This window comes from Leptidea sinapis, chromosome 7, assembly GCF_905404315.1.
Source record: "Leptidea sinapis chromosome 7, ilLepSina1.1, whole genome shotgun sequence".
Lineage (NCBI taxonomy): Eukaryota > Metazoa > Arthropoda > Insecta > Lepidoptera > Pieridae > Leptidea > Leptidea sinapis.
In genome coordinates this window covers 15,878,858-15,902,032 of record NC_066271.1, presented here as the reverse complement: position 1 = coordinate 15,902,032, position 23,175 = coordinate 15,878,858, and the positions used below count along the sequence as shown (strand labels likewise).

General features: G+C 37.5%; 1 protein-coding gene across 1 annotated transcript; it reads left to right on the top strand.

Annotated features, from left to right (window-relative positions):
- The first annotated feature begins 1,232 nt into the window (after nucleotides 1-1,232).
- Nucleotides 1,233-20,471, top strand: LOC126965307 (terpene synthase-like). The gene is made up of 9 exons (XM_050808845.1): nucleotides 1,233-1,404; nucleotides 9,161-9,315; nucleotides 11,975-12,116; nucleotides 13,285-13,405; nucleotides 13,948-14,087; nucleotides 16,572-16,604; nucleotides 17,658-17,751; nucleotides 19,186-19,313; nucleotides 20,243-20,471. The coding sequence occupies exons 1-9, from the start codon at nucleotides 1,366-1,368 to the stop codon at nucleotides 20,312-20,314; spliced, it is 924 nt and encodes a 307-aa protein (XP_050664802.1). The 5' UTR covers nucleotides 1,233-1,365; the 3' UTR covers nucleotides 20,315-20,471.
- Nucleotides 20,472-23,175: the final 2,704 nt, after the last annotated feature.

Genomic DNA, 23,175 nt, shown 5'->3' with positions numbered 1-23,175 from the left:
AAAACATAAACATGTATCCAACAATTGCTCGTTTAAAGGTACACAAATTAAATAAATTTGATTTTCAATATAATATTTTATTCACAATCATTATTCGGCAATATCGTCATATTTTACAACGGACTTTAACTTTTTGCTTACTATAAAAACCACAGAACAGAAAAAAACTAGTTTTCTGTTCCGTGATAAAAACTAATAATTTTTGTTCGATTTTTTGAATTTCTGTCAAATTCAAATGCAAGACGTCAAAGAGGACTAAGTACAAAAAAAAGGTAGTAGGCAAGTTTTTCATACAAATACGTCAAAGACTTGTCAATGTCAACAGTGACGCGAACTTATAAGTTTTTCTCTTACCAAAAAGAGCTCAGCGCGGCCACAGTAGGTATACTAATAGAGTAGGTACTAAATAAGTAGATATATCATATAACCACCTTGTTAGAAGCCCGACGAAATAGCCCTTGTCCACGCCTTTCACAGTCGCACACACTTGCAAGCTCACTACACAAAATAATCACATACACACACATACATACATTCACACATAATCACTAATATACCTACACACATCCATACATGCATACATCACCGCACTAGCGGGCAAGTGGGATGTGTTTTCAAAACTAGAGTCCAACGAACTAATAGATATATTAGATAGTTAGTGATTTTCTCTCCATCAAGCCTAGCGAGCAGGCGGTCCGAGGTTCGAACTTATGGGCCTATGAACATACATTATAAAGAATATATTGAGAAGCAACAGTCAAAATGTTAATTTCAATTAATTTTGCTCTCAATTATTCTTTAAGACCTAGGTTATTATAAATAGCGCGAATAACCCTCTTCTGCAGCACAAATATTGTATTAATATCGGCAGCGTTGCCCCATAGCAATATACCATAGCACATAATACTATGGAAATAACTATAGTCGCGCCGCATCTATGTCAGTTAATTGTCTATAACAGCGTACATGCTGCAGAACTAAGCCTGTTCGCCAATCCTTAAATATGGGGGCCCCATTGTAATTTGGGATCCAGTTCACCTCTCCGTTCAACTAAACACTTGCGGTACGGATACCATCGTCTGCGTATCGGAATAGCATTTGACGGCTTTTAAAGAGTAGATACTTATTATTAGATATTTAGTTATTATGTAATATCAGTTTGTATGAACCGAGACGAAGCCATTAAATTTACTAATGTGCCTTAGCTATAACTGTTATAATATTACGCAGTCTTTTGTCAAGGCCGGTTGGTTGAATGTACTCACTACTCTGTGGTTGTATTGTGAGAACGAATACACTTCCAGCTGGCCAGTGCTCAATGTGTATTGTTACCAACTTACCAGTATTGTTAAGGAGATTGTGATAATGTCGGGCCAACAAGATAAGGATTCGGAGTTCGATGAGGTATTTTATTTTTCCATAATTACATTTATGTATTGGAGGAAATTACTGACCTGCAATAATTCGGTATAATTTATTAATTGATATATTAATAATTGAGAAATAATTAATATCGTTAGAAATTCATTAATTACACCTATCTCAACCAAGTGATCTACTGAACACAAAACAAATATCTACAAATACTATGATCAAGAATCGGGTTTCGCGTTGGATTTTATGTTATGTGGCGGCACTTAAATTATTTTAGATTTTATAATAGACTATAGATTTATAGACGACTAGAAAAAACGCTTTGGCATGTCACAATGTTTACACTAATTCTTTGCTATGAAGGGCTGCAGAAGAATCATGTTCATAAGCACATCGAGGAATTTTCTAGAAACTGTGACATTCATCATTTTAACACGAGGAACAAACATCAACTTGCTGTGCCTACTACTCGGTTGGGTCGAGTTAGTAAGTCGTTTGTTGGGCAATGTATATCCTTCTACAATATGATCCCAGAAAATGTACAAAACAAATGTGTTACGAAATTTAAAAGAATTGTTAAAAAAAGTTTGTGTGGGAATTGCATAAACGATTTTCTTAATGACACCACTGACTGGGAATAAAGCGAACACCCTGAGGCTCTTTAATTATAAATATTTATTGTACGATATCACATTGTAATCCATATTTTTATATAAAAAAAAGCCCGCTGAGTTTATTGCGCCCATTCTTATGAGGCAGTCTCTTTTGAATGGGTGGTAGTTTTTGACGTTCAATAAGTGATTTTATATATTTTTTATATTTTGAATAAAAATATTTGAATTTAAATCAGCATATAAGGGGATCACCAAAATCGACCTAAATCATTTATTTATTTATTTATTTCACACACATAGCAACTATCATTACAAGTATTACCTAATGCGACAGTTACAAACAAACAAGAATTACAAACACAACAAACAACAATCATATCAAACTTAAACTAATCATACAATCAAAGTACATTACAAATAATATATCACACCAGAAAATAGAAAAAACTTAAACATACTACTATTTACCATAACATACTAGATGTAACAATACCCTTGTGAGTTCACTCCACGTACACTCAAAAATGTCCACTTTGTTGTGGAGTTCGTTTATATGATGAAGGGCTCTAGTTAGAGACGACTTTGCCAACACATTTATTCTCGCCATCGAAATGGATAGTAGTGGCGGATGGAGGCGCCTCCACACGTACCGGTCCGGCACACGAAGACTCAAGCAGCACAGAACTCCCGGGTTGTGCTGCTTCCCGCGCAACAACTCCACCACATACGCTGCTAGAAAAAAATCCCTACGGACGCTCAACCCAGTATACCCAACCATACCCAGCACAAACAGTGTCTGATACATAAGTGGGTAAAATGGGTATACTCCATATAACTTGAAGTATAGCCTAACGAATTTGTTTTGGACACGCTCTAACATCAACCTGTACTGTCGTCATAAGGGCCCCATATCGCCGAGTTGTACTCCAGACGACTCCTTACCAGTGCATTATTTATTTATTTATTTATTATAAAGTAAAGTAGTACCTTGACTGTTGTGATACTAGTGAACTCTTTAGAGTGCCTATCTTGTAGTTATACAATATAGGTTTACTAGCTCGGGTAAAACTTAAGACACAAATCTTAGCACGATTGAAGTTCAATTTATTCTCCCTGCTCTAGTCTATCAATTTTGAGATGTCGTCTTGCAGGTGGTCGCAATCCGATTTTTCTCTTATTTGGAGCATTAACTTTACGTCATCTGCAAAAAGGAGACATTTGCTGTGCCTTAGGACCTCCGGCAGATCGTTTATCGTTATGATAAATTCGAGAGGTCCAAGGTTACTGCCTTGACTTACTCCAGATCATGTTCCTATTGAGGTACTTACCTACTTTATAAAAAAAACGGACAAGTGCAAGTCGTTAGTAATTTTCATTTCACATGTTAATTATTTTTAATTCCAGAATAATAATTAAAAACAAATCACGAACTTTTTTACGAAAGAATTATGGCTTCATTAAATTTGTTCAGTATCTATACAAATATGCCAAAAGACATTGTTTTAAAGTGTATAAAATTAAAAATGTATTCAGAAGAAATAATAAAATGCTAACGACAATAAAGATGGCGTGGGCTAACTCAATGGATCAGTAGAATATTTTAATGTCACGGCCAAAAACATTGTGATTCTCAATGTATCAATCAACCTTGTAGCTAAAAATTCTCATTAAAATACATAATTACAGATGTAATTAATATCATAAAGGCGCCTCTTCACAATCGGCGATTACACGCGAGCACGATCGTGTGGACGGCTTATTCGCTTCTAGTCGCCGTTCATCGTCTATAATCGTCGTACTGATCGCGGCGATCGGTGACTTGTCGGTTTTTCGGGCATACATCAAAGGGAATTCGCGTGTAGTTGAGTGCGCGTGCCCACTCGATCACCGGGCATTCATTCACTGGAGGACACTGGACAGTGAGCGAAGCCGTACCTACTTCACCTCGCGGTATTGTTTTGTTTTCCTTTTATTTACATAGCGCGAATACGATACAATGACTACTAGGTGTATATTCATATAACTTTATCAGATCTACTCGGAAATATGGAACCCTTAACATAAATATTGTATACTGAAATTAAATGAATAGTAGCAGCAGCTATAAAGTCCACATCCATCTTGAAAGACTGTCGCTAAATAAATGATCACGGACGTTCGTGTGGAATATGGATGCTTACACTATGTTCAACGATTAACTGATGACAGACAGACGATGACAGGCGATCATACAAGTAACGATCATCGCCGATAGTGGGAAGGAGGCTTAAGAATTTTTTTCTGCAATATTAAAGGAAATTGTTTTTAATGTCGCATTGGCAAATCATCATATTTTGTTGTTGTTTAATTTACTGAATTTAATACAAAATAAATATTTTGATAGTTGATGTACCAAGATATTCAATAAATATTATTATACCCAATGATATACTTAAGAATGGAAGGAGCAGATCTTATGTCATTATGGATGGTGAGTCAGATGTCAGCGAAAATGAAATATTTATATATTACTAGCTGACCCGACAGACGTTGTTCTGTATATAATAAATAAAATAATGTTTTTATATGAATTTGTCAATAATATATCATAACATCAAAAATTACTTCGTAAAATATGCACCCTGCTGTCGTAATAAAATTGTTTCACAACAGAACTGTCAAACCGTGCGTCAATAAATTCTCTCATAGAAATTATGTATAGACACATCAAAGGAAAAACAAATATGTTGTTTTTATTTAATTTAGCAGCATTTTCCTATTTATTCACCTTTTAAACCTTCTCTGGACTTCCACAAATAATGCAAGACCAAAATTAGCCAAATCGGTCCAGCCGTTCTCGAGTTTTAGCGAGACTAACGAACAGCAATTCATATAGATAGCTAGCATAGGTATGCTGAAAATACTTGAGACACTTACTACCATCGCCTTAGAATATACTAGTGTACCTATAGACGGCCTCACAGTCTGACAACGCGTGATACATTTTGATTACTCAATGTGTGCGTTAGCTACTGGCCTGAGGCTATGGTCTCCTATTCTATGCCGTACGCGGCGTCTGGTGTTAGCGTCAACGTTCAAATCCGTGGCTTCCACCGTCTGGCGTGACGCAGGTGGCTCAGTGGCTACTCGCGAATCGCGAGCGGTCACATGCGGTACTGTTTTTGCCTTGGATTTGGTGAAACTTTTAATGGTATATTTGTTACTAGAAGAAGAGGCAGAAGACGACCGTATAAGGACAAAATTACGGGAAGAAAGAAGGATGTTTCAAACTCTTGATAAACAAACACTTATTAAAAGACAACGACTCCAAATTTACTGAATATCTTCGTGTTAATCAAGAGCAATTTAAATATTATATTGTAAGTTTAGTGCAAGGAGATATGATAAAAAAAACAATGGTGTTATGCTTCTTGTCATTTTTATCATACACTGCATTATATGATTTTACTGATTTAATCAAAAACTCGTCTTTTCCTTTATCAAACCTCATCATTTTGTGTGACGCGAGCGACGACCTTCACGCTGCAATAGTCCGAAATGACAAGAGACGTGGCGCACGGTGTTCGGATGCCGCGTACGGCGTCCACAGTCCACACGCCAGCGTCGACGTGTGAAAGAGACCGCAACAGTACATATTTATATAGTTAGCATTATGACGCAGCGTACGACGTAACAAGACGCCGTACGGAGTTAAATAGGAGACCATAGCCTAATATGCAAAATATTTAGGAACTAATTCCAAGCGTGGCGTGTTTACGACTTTTCAATCAAAATCAGCTGAATCAATAGATTAGCATTCATTTTCTATCGTGCTGTATCCCTAGTATTAGTAGTAGTACACATGAGATAGATAATATGATAATACCTACAGTAAGAGTCATAATTTAATTTTTAACACACAAATTTTAGTAAATATTATATCACAAACACATATTCTTAATATTTTTTACACAGAATACTAAATTAACGCGGATATACATTAAGTATTGATTATTAGCAAATTTACCAAATATCACCACCAATTCTTTGAATATCAGTTTACCACACCACCACAGAACAGAAAAAACTAGTAGAAGTGGCATCATGTCATTTTACTATGGAAACCGATGACGCCAAACTCACACATTTATCTATTAAATATGTAATACACACACTTAAGTTCGGCTTTATGATACGCCTAAAATCACAATCATGAAAAGACATAACTACAAATTTATTTACATCCATTTCGAACTTAATACAATTGGTTACGCTAATCTCATATTCTTAAAGTGATTATGACAACCTCAGAACTTTTTCTTAAGAACTTGACGTAATAGGAACTCTGTAAATGGTTACAGTTAGAATTGACTTCTGTTAAAATACCTACTGCTGTACGAAATTGAATAAACATATCGATAAGTTAATGAAAACTGTAAATGAGGTAATCAGGGTTAGTCGTCACGTACGTCGTAAGCTAAAATAATAATAGGCCAATATTTTTTCTAAGGTATAGTTTTATTTAAAAGGATGGACAATATTTTGCTCAATTTAAATAAAATCAAGGCAGCGTATACGAGTAGTCTTGGAAAGATAAAATATCAATATTATATTATTGATATTGTAACGTATCGTCATCAAATTTTGTATGCTTTGTTCGACTCTCAGCTTGTGGCTTCATCATCAATACGTCACTCGAACGGTTAGCTCAGTTGGCAGAGCACTCGCACGGAACGAGAGAGGTCGTGGGTTTGGGTCCCACAACGTTCATAGAATTTTGTTTTCAAATTTTATTTATGTATTAATCCTAGAAGAGAGTGTTTTAAAAACATAACAAATTGTTTAGATTTACAAGAGCGATACCTCAAATCAATATCCTAATATGCCAATATTGGTTGAGCAGGTTATCAACATTCAAGTAGATTCTGTTGACGAAGCCACAACCTGAGAGTTGAACATCATAACATAAGGTACATCGATTAAACGTAAAAGTAAATGAACCATACATCATTATATTATGGTTTATTTTTAATTGTATATTTTGCAGAACACAAAAAATAATAATTGTATTTAAATCGCAAAATTATCCCTTCGTTGGATATATTTTAAGCATTCTGGGAGCAAAGCATGTTAAGTCCTTTTAAAGTGAAACTTTTATGACATCGTCTCAAACTTTTTCGTCTGTGTGTTGCATGTCGCATCACGGTCGGGTGTATAGACTATTACTCATTTGTGCCAGTGCTACACGCTATTTTGTTTGTTTTTGTCAGTGTTTAATGTAAATGTTTTATTTATTAATATGTGTATACAATCTAAATAATTGTTAGTATTATGTATGTCGAACTCTCCCTGATTAAAAATATTGATTGAACAGTATTGGGAATCAGTCAACCCATGTAAACTGTATATCTATATATACATGAAGAAGAATTGAAAGTATTCACTAAATTAATTAAAATCATGGAGAGCATAATTAGCCGCCAGCTCTTGGTATACCTAGAGGGTCACCAGTTGATCAACGACCGATAGTACGGGTTTCGCCATGGTCGGTCGGCAGGTGATTTTCTGGTATACCTAACACATAGATGGGCTGCGGCTATTGAAAGCAAGGGGGAAGGCCTGGCAGTTAGCCTGGATATAGCGAAGGCCTTTGATCGTGTATGGCACAAGGCGCTCCTCTCTAAACTTCCATCATTTGGGCTTCCCGAGAGCTTGTGCAAGTGGACCTCCAGCTTCCTCACTGGGCGCAGCATACAGGTCGTTGTCGACGGACATTGCTCGAACCCGAAGCCCGTGAATGCTGGAGTGCCCCAAGGCTGTGTGCTATCTCCTACGCTGTTTCTTCTGCATATCAATGATATGTTGGACACCTCCAACATTCATTGCTATGCAGATGACAGCACTGGTGATGCCGTATACACGGGCCATGCACGTCTCTCTCGGGAAATCGTCGACCAGTGCCGGGAGAAACTTGTGTCTTCTATCGAGTCCTCTCTTGAGAAGGTCGCGGAATGGGGTAAATTGAACCTTGTCCAATTTAACCCCCAGAAGACTCAAGTTTGCGCGTTTACCACTAAAAAACCCCATTTGTCGCATCACCGCTCTTCGACAACACTTCCCTAAAAGCCTCGCCTAGTATCGGAATACTGGGTCTTGAAATCTCGAGCGATTGCCAATTCCGTGGCCATCTGGAGGGCAAAGCCAAATTGGCTTCAAAGAAACTGGGCGTCATTAATAGAGCACGGCAATACTTAAAGCCGGCCCACATTCTAGCGCTGTAAAAAGCGCAGGTCCGGCCACACATGGAGTATTGCTGTCATCTCTGGTCTGGCGCATCCCAGTATCAGCTCGATCCATTTGACCGCGTGCAACGCAGAGCAGCTCGAATTGTCGGGGACCCAGTACTCAATGAACGGCTGGATCACTTGGCGTTGCGTAGAGACGTCGCTTCATTGTGTGTCTTCTACCGCAATTATCACGGGGAGTGTTCCGAAGAGCTGTTTGACCTAATTCCTGCCGCCGAATTCCACCTTCGCACGACACGCCACAAATTAGGATATCATCCTCACCATCTGGATGTGTGGCGGTCCTCCACAGTGCGGTTTACAAGGAGCTTTCTTCCACGTACTACAAAGCTGTGGAATGAACTTCCTTGTGCGGTGTTTCCGGGACGATACGACATGGGTACCTTCAAAAAAAGCGCGTACACCTTCCTTAAAGGCCGGCAACGCTCCTGTGATTCCTCTGGTATTGCAAGAGAGTGTGAGCGGCGGTGATCACTTAACAACAGGTGACCCGTACGCTCGTTTGTCCTCCGATTCCATAAAAAAAAATCACATTTCATCATTTTTAATCCTTTTCAATCAATATTTTTAGCCAGGGCTAAGACACAGAGTTCAATAAAAATATTAGTTAGAGACTTAGTCTACTTTTATTATTTCCCACTATCATTCCAATTTTCCAAGCATAAAATTAAGATTAATAAAGCGATTTTTATACCCTTAATGGAATATTATTCCAAAATGTTTAATTAAATGTCTATAATGTGAAATAAAGTGTCACTTTTACCGTGTATTTATAAAACCGCACAATCCTTTTTTATTAGTATTTTAGGGATCTGGTGTCATATAACCCTGTTGCTTAATATAACCGTAGTGCTAATTTTAAATTATTTATAATATCTATGTTTGTAGCAACTCCTACTACCGTTCACCTACGTGTATCAGATGCCAGGTAAGGCGATGCGTAAACGCATCGGAGAGTCGTTCAACCATTGGCTACACGTGCCTCAGGATAAGTTGGAAGAAGTAATCGAAATTGTTGGAATGTATCACCACTGCACCCTTATGTGAGTATAAAGCGACTTTATTGTTAGTAACACAAGGTTCACATTAATGAGAAAAAGCGACGCCTATTACAATGCAGTGCCGCTCAGAATACCTACTTGTAAAACTCCAATTGCTGACGGGCTTGCACTGCCATTACGCTCGTTGCTGTGAGACATGTATTAGTCCCAATTTCACCAATGAAGTAGAAGGCGATTTGATTTTATTTGAATGTAACGCCTTTAATCGAGTTTACAGATTCAATTCGGATTTCACCAACACAAGCTAAACGTAGCTATACGCGGCCCAAACGCGTTCAAATGCTGACTGCAAAGAGTATGTAAATACTACATAATAAGAGGCGGGACTGCCTGAGTAATAATCGAAATTTAATTTAGTATGAAACGTGCAGTAATTTCACATAAGTTTGAAATAGTAGTAATTACAGTATGGCGATTGACGACGAAGCAAAATCCGGCTTAGTTTGAAAGCGAGCAGTTGCATAAAACGTAGTGGATTTCGGCTATCTCCGTTTTTTACAAGATTATAGCCGTCATCTGTCAATCTATCACTGACTGCAAGTTTTATGCAATCGAGTGATGATCGCTTTTTTCTGAGAGTTTCGTTATGATGGCTGACCGATGAATTTTGACAGAGCTGTCACTGTCGTTATCTTTATAGAAACATTGACATTTAAAAATTTTGATTTTGTTCATACTTATAGAATACAGTTTTGACAGATATTTGATACATTCTATTGAGATTACATATACAGTGTCACGAACTTATCTGTGAACTGATAGGTGTCACCATCGTCGTTTCAGTGTTGCTAATTAATTCCAGTGTGCACAAAAGTCGGGTATATTTAACGCTTAAAATTCAGAACAATCGCAATAAAACACACGGAACACTTGAAAGTAGTAGACACTGACAGTCGAATGACATTTCAACATGGCGACCGTAGTTCCATATATAACATGTAATCTCAAGACAACACGCTCTAAAGTTGTTGTTGAAATCGCTTTGTGTTTAATCGAGATCAAGACTAGCATTTGAACTCGTTCACGCAAAACTGAGTAGTTTGAAGTGTCATTGATGATCGGGGCAAAGGAATTAAGACATAGGAATTCATTAGCTACGGAGTCCTTCAAACCGAAACACAAATAGTTGCACATTAATGCTTGGTGACAGAGATAAGTACCATTTGCCATAACAATGACAATACGATCTTTGTCGCAAAGTATTCTTTATCAACTGATCAACATTGCTCTTTACCCTGAAGTAAAATCTCTTATGAGCCCTTGGGTATTTGACACTGGTGCCCATGATATACTTGGATTATTTTGAATCTGGGCAAATATTCCTGTGGCTAAGTAATCATGGCTATGCATCCAACACCTAAGAGACGACTTATTGCTTTTACGCAACACCGTTTCCAAGTATTGTTGTGAAAACTGTGAAACAACGCTAGTAAATTATGCAAGCTGAAGAGTTTTATGAAAATCTTTCTCTGTGTGTTTTTATATTTGGATAGGTATTGCGTACTTTAACAGACTTCGATGCGGTCGAATTACAATTTATACACAAACCATGTGTTCTTCAGAATTCATTATTTTAAAAAAGGCTTTCAAATTACGCATGCTTATAATTTCCGCACTTGCGGAAAGGGCGATTCTACAAGTTGCATCGTAGTTGACGTAACGTTATCATAGAGTTAATCACTGACTATTTTCCGCACACAATATCATTTGACTATTTTGCTCGAAATGTACCTACTAGTATACAGCGTGGAGCTGTAATGGTGACTTTAAATGAATGCACTACGGGGAGACTAGCGGTACTTAACCGTCATCATAAAAAAACTAACTCTGCCTTCATATCCTGCCCTATATCAAAAGGATCGTATGGTGTCTGTCCCAAGCCCGGATAAAGGAGGATGGAAATCCAAGCTAAGTTGTGAGATTGAGTGACAGTGTTGTGAATGCGACTTTAACAACCTCCGATACCTGGGCACCGAGGAGTGTTATTTATGCCCTTCGGCCTGTAAGCGGGGCTCTGCTGGTTTGTGGCCTTTATTTCCCTTGTTTATCGTGGGAATAAAGTTAAAAAGAATATTTTAGACTCAATTTTGACCAATATAGGTGAAAACCTAATTACCATTTCGGAACCCGAGGGAGGTCGGCTAGACACAAAGGAACTGAAACTTTTACTCAGATTGAGAGGTTAATTCCAAGCGATATGGTAACCGTTAAGGAAACCGCAACTTTTGGCTTCGGAAACAAACTCGAGACTGAGCAGTGATAAGACGAAGCCCAAGAACCTATCCAAGGCAGCCCGGAAATGATTAAAAAAGCTTCTTCAAATTGATCTGCCTGTAGAGTAAGCCAAGGCGTTAGCTAAAATGCTTTAGCATGACTTACACAAAGCAAGTCACCGCCCACCATCTGAATTTCGCTTCACGTGGTGGCTTAAAAACGTTGCAGGTTTTTCCGAAGACCCAGCCTGAGTAAAATACCAATTTTTTACTTTCATATTTTATAGATTAACTTTTTTAAGATTACGTAAGGTTACCGTGTGTTATTTAATGTCGCCATTTGATCTTCAAGTCGATATGTGAGGGAAATGGTACTCAATTAACTAAAACCTAAGGTTCTCTCTAAATGAATGTTCATACATTTACAGTGCGGATGATGTTCAAGATAACACCAAGCATCGTCGAGGTATACCTGCAGCTCACACCGTGTATGGCATGCCAATAACTGTGAACGCAGCAAATCATGTCATGATGTTAGTTTTGGAAAAATGTATGCAACTACATGAAAAGGTTATAACCACAATCATCACTATTATTACACCAAAGTACCAAACATTTAAATAAAACAATTTTTAAAGGATTAAAACGCGTGTAATTGTAACCTTGTTTTTACATTAGATTTTTGCGTAAAAGTTATATTTTTATTATTAATTTAGTTAACCCGACGTTTCAAGACCATTCCAGATTTCGTTTTCAGGGGGACTGCCAAAGAGAATTTAAACACTAGGTACGTTGGGACTGCAGAGTGCAGATGAAATGGGTCAAGACAGTTGTTAATTAAGTTTAGCACCATTTATTGCCTCGGAGGTAGTATTTGCTGTAGACAGATGCTTTTTGACAATATCAGAAGCAGTTATAATTACACACGTTTTTATCCTTTAAAAAGTGTTTTATTTAAATGTGTAACACTCGCGTTAATCAAAGGAAATACTACCTATATACCAAACCATTTTCTATTTCTTTTTTTATTTATTTCGTAGCTATTTACTATCGCCAGTAGGTGACTACGTCTTCCAGCGGAATTGGGTCAATAAACCATAATTCATTTGTTGAAGACACTGTGTTATTGCAATATAGTAACTTAAAAACAATAAGGTCTATCTTCAATAGATTTCTCGATCTCGATTTGTATACAAATAAATCAATTATTAAAATATATTGTCATTAATGATCAAGAACTCTTAAATATTTTTTTTTATATCATTTTTTCGGGAAGTGGCTGCAATTGATGTGATAACTTGAGAAACAACTGGGACGAAAATTTATGTAAAACTTTCGTTTCGTTGGCAGAAAATCCAAAATTTTAATTTCTATTTCTAACTAATAAGTAGGTACCTAATAAATAAATAAATGACAAATAAGTGACAAAAGTTAAACTTAAGCCGTAAGCCAATGACTTTTGTATGTGTAGAACGTCCTTGCCGAAATCAGACGATTTTATTCATTGCTTAGGCCTTAGAGTATAGAGACAAAGTTACTTGAAAAAGTTGCAGAAACCTAGCTACTACTACTAACTACAATATTCGCTTATAATTTTTAATTTGATGGGTTCTATTTGACCCAATAATTTATCTTAATGATTTGTAACATTTCAGGAGCCGTGTATCTTTTAAATAACGAGTGATATACAACACTGCTGACCAAATTATTTTTAAGTTTTATTTTTCCAAACTTTTAGGGGGCGTTAATATTTCGCGAGCAAACAATACAAATGCTCAGAGGTCAAGGCAAAGAGATATATTGGCGAGACAATTTTATATGCCCTACCGAAGATCAGTACATGACACATTTGACACAGAGTAAGCATATCTACTACACATTTCTATTAATAAACGAAATCTATCTCGTAGTTAATAGTGTAATGGGAAAAAAAAATTGAATATCGTTAGCTTGTTTTGACCCGACGATATGCAGGTGGAAAAGACCAGTAATCTGAAATATAATTTTTCAGTATTTTGAATAAAATTAATAATATGATGTATGTTATAGCTTTAGATATTTAAGAGAATTAAACAAGTGATTCTACTCTAGTAAACATATTATCATCCTTACCATCTTACTCCAAGACAACTCTCACAAAATCAACGAAATTTCTTAGGAGTTAGGTGTGCCAGTTTTGTTGATTTGTTGCCTTATCTCACTTTCCTAAGCTAATAATTTGACTTTTAATGAGATGGTGATCTGATATCCATGTGGTAATAGATGTTTCAGACATCACATTACGATATTATGAACAATTAAGTATATCAATCATACAGCAAGCAACTTATCGGATGTAGTTATAAAACTTTGGTTTCCTTTTGTTAATATATGAATACTTAATAAAATATTCTCTTCATAGAAACTGGTGACATGTTCCTCTTCTGCTTCCGTTTGCTACAACTCTTCAGTGATTCGACGATAGATTACTCTGGCTTCGTGCGAAAACTCGGGATGTATTTTCAACTCAGAGATGACTACTGTAATATTTGTCAGCCTAAGGTATTTTTAGTTTTGGTAAATACATGCTAAAGAGGGGTGAATACAGTTTTTTTATGGAATAGGGGATAAACAAGTGTACGGGTGACCTGATGGAACCTAATTAGTGACCACCGCTGCACACACTCCCTTGCAATTCCAGAAGAATCTCAGGAATGAATGAAGTGGAATGAGCTTAATTGTGCGGTGTTTCCGGGACGATACGACATGGGTACCTTCAAAAAAAGCACGTACGCCATCCTTAAAGGCCGGCAACGCTCTTGTGATTCCTCTGGTGTTGCATCTATCCAAAAAAAGGAACGTTTCTGGCATTTTAAGTGGTAGTGCGCACTTCTTTTGAAGGCATCCAAATTTGCGGGCAAAAGAAATGTAAAGTTTCTCAGTCAAACCAAGCAGCTCAAGAAATTAAAGCGAAAGGTCAACAGGACGAGAAGGCGAATCCTATACCGCGCCAGTTCATCGTGCAAGTGGTAAAGGAATACCTAAAAGCCGAGAAGACACACCACATCCCACAGAAATGTCGAGCCTCAAATTCGGATGGTGGGCAGTTCACAAGTCTTGTTTTGTACAGATGGCAGCAAAACAAATGTTGGCGCAAGAGAAATAATGGTGTGGACTGAAGAATGAATGGTCATGGAAGTTTAAATAAGGAGATTTCTGCTACGTGTACCAGGTTGAACATTGAGCTATAACTAAACTGGGGAATTTACTCGGATTCTAGAGCTGGACCCGAGTCAGTAGTACTTATATAATTTTACACGCAATTTTGTCACTCGTACCGACGCGGACGGGTGCAATCTTAAAATAATGAAGTTATTTATATAGATCCTTATAATATATATATATATTATAAATAAACGGCTGCCGGCCCGCCATCTATGTAACAAAGCCAATATTTTCAAAATTCTTGGGTGGAAAACAGTCCTATATCCTTAAAATCCTCGTTATTCACTACTAATCTGAATAAATGAACCTACACAAAAAAGTACAAGCTATAAGAATAACTTTTCTGAGAGAAGTACCAAAAAAAATGCGTCACGTCATGCTAAAAAACTTCAAAGAAAAGTGGTAGTTCAAAAAGGCTCGGCAGTGTTAACTATAACCATGAGCAAGCATTAGCAACCTACAAATAAGACTTAAGGATATGTGTAACAGGATTAAGTAGTGTTCATAGCTCGAAATGTTATACTTTCACCACAAAACTTGTCTAAAAACATCATGTTTGCGTGTTTTATGCTTACTCTTCGCCTTAAAACATCCGGTAAATATGCATTGGTTGTGCAGGTGGCTGGCTCTTACACATGAAATCGGACAATATACATAGACTTGCTATAGAAACTGCGTTGGACTCTTCGTTAGTTCGTTGGCCCTCTCATCACCCTCCACCGCAGCGGGAGCGTTTCCCTTTCGGTTCAACTAGTTAAGTTTCACACTAGGGGGTGAAAAGAGGTGCCATTTAGGTACTTAACTCAAAATTCATTCAAGAGAATAAAACTACAAAGGAAAATACAGAGCATTCAATAAACGTTGTAAAAACGAAATTACAACGTTATAAAAAAGGAACAAGGTGAAGTAATCAAGCTATACCTAGATATGATTGAAAAAGAAGAATATTTGTATATTAAAAGTTATAATATAACGATACCTCAGTTCGAAAGAGTAACAAGTCTGAACTCAAGGTAAAAGTACAAAATGTTACTTATTTTTATGGAATAGGAGGACAGATGATCGTGCGGGTCACCTGTTGTTAAGTGATCATCGCCGCTCACATTCTCTTGCAACACCAGAGGAATCACAGGAGCGTTGCTGGCCTTTTTGTAGGTACCCATGTCGTATCATCCCGGAAACACCGCACAAGGAAGCACAGCTTTGTAGTACGTGGAAGAAAGCTCTTTGAAAACCGCACTGTGTGGGGATAATATCCTTACTTGTGGCGTGCCGTGCGAATGTGGAATCGGCGCGGCGGAAGGAATCAGGTTAAACAGCTCTTCGGAACACTCCTTTTGTACTCGGTCTCCCCTAAGTATAATAAATTGTTCCATTAACGATAACCCACCATTACCAACAAGAAACAAGTCGTTAAGTGACTGCAGTTTAGTTGTTACTTCTAATATTTCTTCATACGTCTAGAATATTTTTATTTCAAACAGTAACAGCTCGTTTATTTCTTATGGAACCCCTTTTCTTGTTTGTTCAATTTGGAACTGAAGTATCAATAAGGTCTATAAAAGTAAAGTAACATATCAAGAAATAAATTAGATAACTAGCGATGCTTGGGAAAATAAGAAAATACCCTGAGCGCTATTTTATGTCATCATCAAGCCGGAAGACGTCCACTGCTGCACAAAGCCTCCTACAAAGATCTCCACGACGATTTGTCCTGCGCTGACCTCGTCCAACCATCTTATGTAGTTGTTACTAATAAATTAGTTACTTAAGTATTTTGAAAACTTTATTTAATCTATTCAATTAACTTTTATTTTTCAGGCTCTGGAAGAATGCTCACCAGTTACAAATGAAGTAAGTTATGCTTGATATCTCAATAAAAGTAGCATAATACCCAGGTAGGTATTACATTTTCGTACCGACATGCTTGATGAGTTGATAATGTATTAGTTTTTCTATTATTTTAATAACCATTCAAGATTTCATTAATTCTAATGTACGTAATATTCAAACGGTGACCACACCACATGGAACAACTAAAGAAGTAGGTATTAACGGAGGGAAAATACTTATACCACGACCCAGAATCACCGTGTGATTGAGCAAAATTATTGGCAGAAAACTAACTTGCCACTCAATATAACTCAAGCTTGTTGCTCTGGGCGACATAGACTTAAGAAAAAGGGTCACTTGCTATGTACCTACGCGCTAGTAACATCTCGTTTGTTATACATACAGGGTTATTGATAACTCAACATATTCCCGTTGAGAGGTGATAGGGTTTACTTTTCGCGATAAATTTAACCCAAGTATGCATTACGCAAAAGCGAAACATTTTTGAGTTATTATGTTTTTTAGCTTTTTCCAAAACAAGTCAAAAATGCAACAATATGAAAGTATTTAAAAAACAGTTAACTGTATCAATTTAAATCTCATTTTTTTTCTGACTTATAAAAACGATTAAACACTGGTTATTTATCAACAATTATCATGTTATCTGTATCTAGATTTTTTTCTATTTAGTAAAGTAGGTAATATGATGACTACTTAGATCAGTCATACGTCTAGATAGACTATGACAGCTGTGAAAACGTGAAAAAATCTAACCTCTATTTTGAGCAATTCACGCACACTAATACAAAGTGTCATTCAAATCGCGATTTTAAGACTTAGCTTAACACACACACTAAAATAATATTCCTGGCCTATTATTATCGAGAGCTATCTAGACGTATAAATTATCTGAGGTTGTCTGCGTGATAACCCCACGTATCCTCTGAGGTCTTATAATGTTAATAGGAACTAAAAACCTTTTAGAACTTACACTTAATGTATAAAGTTAATTTGCGTAGCTACTTTATAATGTCTAGTAAACTAACTAATGTGTATCTATTTAATTTATTGCAGAACGCGGGTGAATTTTACGACGACTTAACTGAGGGTAACTTTACGTTGCCGATTATCCACGCTGCCAATACTGCCGGCGGAAAAATTGTCTTAAGTATCCTTTACTATCACAACGCGAATTGATTCCCACGCAAACTTCCTTTAAAGCGGGTTTGGGACTTATAGCGAAACTCTCTAAAAAAAAGCGACTCACTCGATTGTACAAAAAGTGCAGTCATTGATAGATTGACAGATGACGGCTAAACTCGTAAGAAACGGAGATAGCCGAAATTCATTTTAAGCAACTGTTCGCTTTAAAACTTAGCCGGATTACCTATATTTCGTCGCCAATCGCGATACTGTAATTACTACTATTTCAAACTTATGTCAAATCACTGCACGTTTTATACTAAACTAAATTTCAATATTTACTTATGGCTGTTTTCAATAACCTTACCCCTTAACCTAAGTTTAACTTACGGATACATTGCTGTCACCGTATAATGACAAGATCTTATGTATACCTACATAGATATGTCCAATATAGCTATAGTCCAATGCTATCTGTCAATAGGCTTTTGAAATGTAAGTAAGCGTAAGAGGATAGATTTGTCTACGTCTAGTAAGTTAAGCTAAGGATAGATAAGTTATTGAAAGCGGCCGTTAGGCAGTCCATGATTTCTGAACAAAAAAAATGTTGTGCTATGTTAACAGAACATCCTTTGTTATAAACAAACAAAGCAATTTGGTATTTTTTTTTATTATTTTAAGCTTTTTATATACTCAGCCATTGTACAAGTTAAAAGAATACGTACCTACATGTAAATATAATATTTCAAGATCCCACCGCTTGATTCTGCAGGTATCGGAGTAAGTAGGAAAAGGAGTAAGTATACTATTAGCTATAAATTGCCTATAAAATACTTAGCCTCAAGTACCTGTAATTAATTTTAGTATAGGTAATTAATTTTCTGATGAAATTCCATAGGTTTTTTTTAATTGTACGTCATTTTAAAGGAAGTTATGAATAAAATATAGTTGCCAGCTCTCAGTCAGCCGCAACATAAAGGTTGCCAGGTGTAAACAACTAAATTTTTGGTGATCAATTGTATTCATCTGTTTTTTTTTTATAATGTTAATACAAAATTAATGTTTTATTTTAAGTATTTACTGTGGCCATTGTGGTTCCACACTGTATAGCAATCTTTCAGCACAGTTCAGGTTGCTCAAAATTGTAAGACGGCATTCGATTGTAAGTGAAGAGTTACAGTGATTTTGACAGGTTGCACCACAGTTAGATAATGTTTTGATACCTCCAATTTATATAATTCAGATTCAATGCGAGTGCTACCGAAAAAAGATTAAATACTTGTTTAAAACATATCTACTACAAACATTCAAATATTTTTATTTAAAATAGGATGTGACATCACTTATTGAAAGTCAAAATAAACATCACCCATTCCAAAATGAATGCCTAAGGCCTGAGAAGAACGGGCGCAACAAACTCATTATTTAATGAAATATGTAACCTGAACTCCACTCTCAGATATATTAAGGCAAAAGACTCACGACATTTCACTGAAGAAGTATTGCAAGTCTCTGTTAGAACAAGGTGGCAGTCTGCAGTACACGCGGGATGTCATGAACAACCTCGACTACAGCTTGCGAGATGAGGTACGGAACACAATTTTATCAAACTTCTCTAATGGACGGTCAAGCGCAATTTTCCTACTACCTACTGCTATAGATGTAAGAATGTATATCATAGGTACTTGGTATTGAATCACACAAAGGCAATTGTATAAAATTTAGCCACAATTTTATAGAATGGTTTTGCTATGTATAAATGAATGTTATGCAAGTTTGCTTTAAGTGTTCAGTATTTCTTACACATTTGTATCTGTCCCTGGACTTAATTTTTGAGCCCAAGTAGACGCTGAAAAAAGTAAAAAGGCTCCTATTGCATATCACCAGAAATGGTCCAGATTCTCAGGGAACTAATGCACGCCCGACAGATTGTCTGTTCTGCCATCCTTCATGTTGTATGTTATTCGTATTGATAACTTCATCAGCAATTGCACAGGCAAATCCTTCATTATTATTATTACTCTTATACTTTTATATATTATGGATATGTTCCGATATGCACTGCGACCACTGTACAGTGTGACGTCTATTTAGCATACTGTGAAGCCGTTCCTTTATAGCCAGTTATACTGGTTACTATTTAAAAAGGGACGCAATTCCGTATACTTTCAGCCGCATTTTTTGACGCAGCATTCAAATGAGTGTATTAAAGTTTTCTTGCAAGAGGCTCACGTGACGGGGGGAGTGGTGAGGCAACCGCCCATGGACATCCACAACAACAGGTGTCAAGATATGCGTTGCTAGCCTTTAATTTAGAAGTTTGCTCTAAGCTTGAAGGTCCCTTAGTCGTATCGGTTCTGGATAAATGCAGCTAGTAAATTGATTCCAAAAAAGTAGCTGTGCTAGGCAAGAAGACCTAGGTAATTGTATTATGAAAACAAAAGGGAACCATAGTTACATAGACACTAAAGCATTAAGAATACCTAAAGCTAGTTTTGATTTTGTTTTTTCTGCAGATTGCTCGGTTCGGAGGTAACCCGCCGCTTGTGGCTGTTTTGGATGAAATGCTGAGTTGGCGCGACGCGTGATACCTGCCATTACTTGTTTTTGTCATTTAAGACTTTAATTGGTACCTAAATCAAGGTTCATTAGTGGAGTGTTCATTTCGGTGTGGGGAATGGTGCAATATCCATCTGTGAGAGTCTAATCTTAATCTACAGACATTAAAAGATCTTAAGTAAATTATTTACTGTCCTTATTTCTTAAGTGTGCTTAGACATGTTGTCTAAGAACCGGGTTTGAATCCTGGTACGTGTGCAACATTGTACTAGTGTGTGTTTATATGATGAATACAGATTTTTGTTTCCAAGACATGGATGTTTCTAAATGTATTTATGTGTGTTAAAGTATATATTATATACTATAAAATATTTATATCGTTGTCTTGCACTCATAGTACGGCTATGGCTATGCCTAGTTTGGGGCAAGATAATTTTGTGATTAGTGTGTCAATAAAATATTTTTAACAAAACCGCCGCCCACATTCTCTTGCAACACCAGAGCAATCACAGGAGCGTTGCGGGCCTTTAAGGAAGGTGTAGGCAATTTTTTTAAGGTGCCCATGTCGTATCGTCCCGGAACACAAGGAAGCTCATTCCACAGCATCGTAGTACGTGGAAGAAAGTTCCTTGAAAACCGCACAGTGGAGGATCGCCGCACATCTATATGACGGGGATGATACCCGTGCTAAGGTGGAATTCGGCGGCAGGAATCAGGTGACTCAACTCTTCGGAACATTCCCAGTTATAAATACGGTAGAAGACACACAATGAAGCGACGTCTCTACGCAAAGCAAAGTGATCCAGCTACTCTGCGTTGCAAGCGGTCGAATGGATCGAGCTGATACTGGGGCGCGCCAGACCAGAGATGACAGTAATAGTCCATATGTGGCCGGACCTGCACTTTGTAGAACGCTAGAATGTGGGCCGGCTTGAAATATTGCCGTGCTCTATTTATGATGCCAAGCTTCTTCAAAGCCAATCTTTCTTTGCCCTCCAGATGACTGATTCTAGGCGAGGCTTTAAGGGAAGTGTTGTCGAAGAGGAGTGATACGAAATGTTTTTTTTGTTGTGGTAAACGCGCAAACTTGTCTTTTGGAGGTTAATTTGGACAAAGGTTCAATTTATCCCACTCCGCGACCTTCCCAAGAGAGAACTCGATAAAAGACACAAGTTTCTCCCGGCACTGGTCGACGATTTCTCGAGAGACCTGCATGGTCCGTTTATACGGCATCACTAATGCTGTCGTCTGCATAGAAATGTATATTGGAGGTGTCCAACCTATCAATGATATGCAGAAGAAACAGTGTTGGAGATAGCACACACCTTGGGGCACTCCAGCGTTCACGGCCTCCTTGCTTTCTATAGCCGCCGCCCATCTATGAGTTAGGTATACCAGAAGATCGCCTGCCGACCGACCAAGGCGAAAACCGTACTGTCGGTCGTAGATCAACTGGTCACCTTTTAGGTATACCAAGAGCTGGCTCTTAATAATAATAAATGTTTTTACAAAATTTCAGAGATCCTGTATACATCTCCAAACAAGACTCGTATGCATAACAAGTTTATATTTGTTTATGGTGTCATCACTGATAATGACAATCTTGAAAGATCGCTGTCCCTTTTAGAAATACCGATACTCTCTGCTCTTGTGAGTTCTCCTGGTGTTGTCCTCATATCTTATATCTTTAAACGAGCAATTCTTGTATATATATAATCTGAATCTCGGAAACGGCTCCAACGATTTTCATAAAATTAAGTATGCAGGGGATTTCGGGGGTGATAAATCGATCTAGCTAGGTTTCAATTTAAAACAAATGGTTTTGTCCATGTTTGAATGAGAAACAGCTACAATAACATTAGAATACAAAGGTAAATTTCTCCACTATATACAAGACTATTATAGCTCAGATGGGTGATCCGGAAAGCAGAAGACCCCGGTTCGAATCCAGATGTCCTATTAGTTTTTTTTTGTTCAAGTTTTGTACATTCTTAAAAATCCGAGCAAGGCTCGGTCGTCCGGATATTTTGGAAAAAACACAGACTGGTCTTATTGAAAACACCAGAGGGATTAAATAAATGTAAGAAGTAGAATACTTTATTCTACAAGAATGATGCCATTTTGATGATATTTTGAAATGAAAAATATTTTGAATTCTAAATAGTAAGCATCTATAATTTGAGATTCATTGAGTTTATTTACATAAAACATCCACATTTACTGTATTCTTATACCTTTTTTTTTTTTTTTTTATGGAATAGGAGGACAAACGAGCGTACGGGTCACCTGATGTTAAGTGATCACCGCCGCCCACACTCTCCTGCAACACCAGAGGAATCACATGAGCGTTGCCGGCCTTTAAGGAAGGTGTACGCGCTTTTCTTGAAGGTACCCATGTCGTATCGTCCCGGAAACACCGCACAAGGAAGATCATTCCACAGCTTCGTGGTACGAGGAAGAAAGCTCCTTGAAAACCGCACTGAGGAGGACCGCCACACATCCAGATGGTGGGGATGATATCGTAACTTGTGGCGTGTCGTGCGAAGGTGAAATTCGGCGGCAGGAATCAGGTTGAACAGCTCTTCGGAACACTCCCCGTGATAAATGCGGTAGAAGACACACAATGAAGCGACGTCTCTACGCAACGCCAAGTGATCCAGCCGTTCACAGAGTACTGGGTCCCCGACAATTCGAGCTGCTCTGCGTTGCACGCGGTCAAATGGATCGAGCTGATACTGGGGTGCGCCAGACCAGAGATGACAGCAATACTCCATGTGAGGCCGGACCTGCGCTTTGTAGAGCGCTAGAATGTGGGCCGGCTTGAAGTATTGCCGTGCTCTATTTATGACGCCCAGTTTCTTTGAAGCCAGTTTGGCTTTGCCCTCCAGAT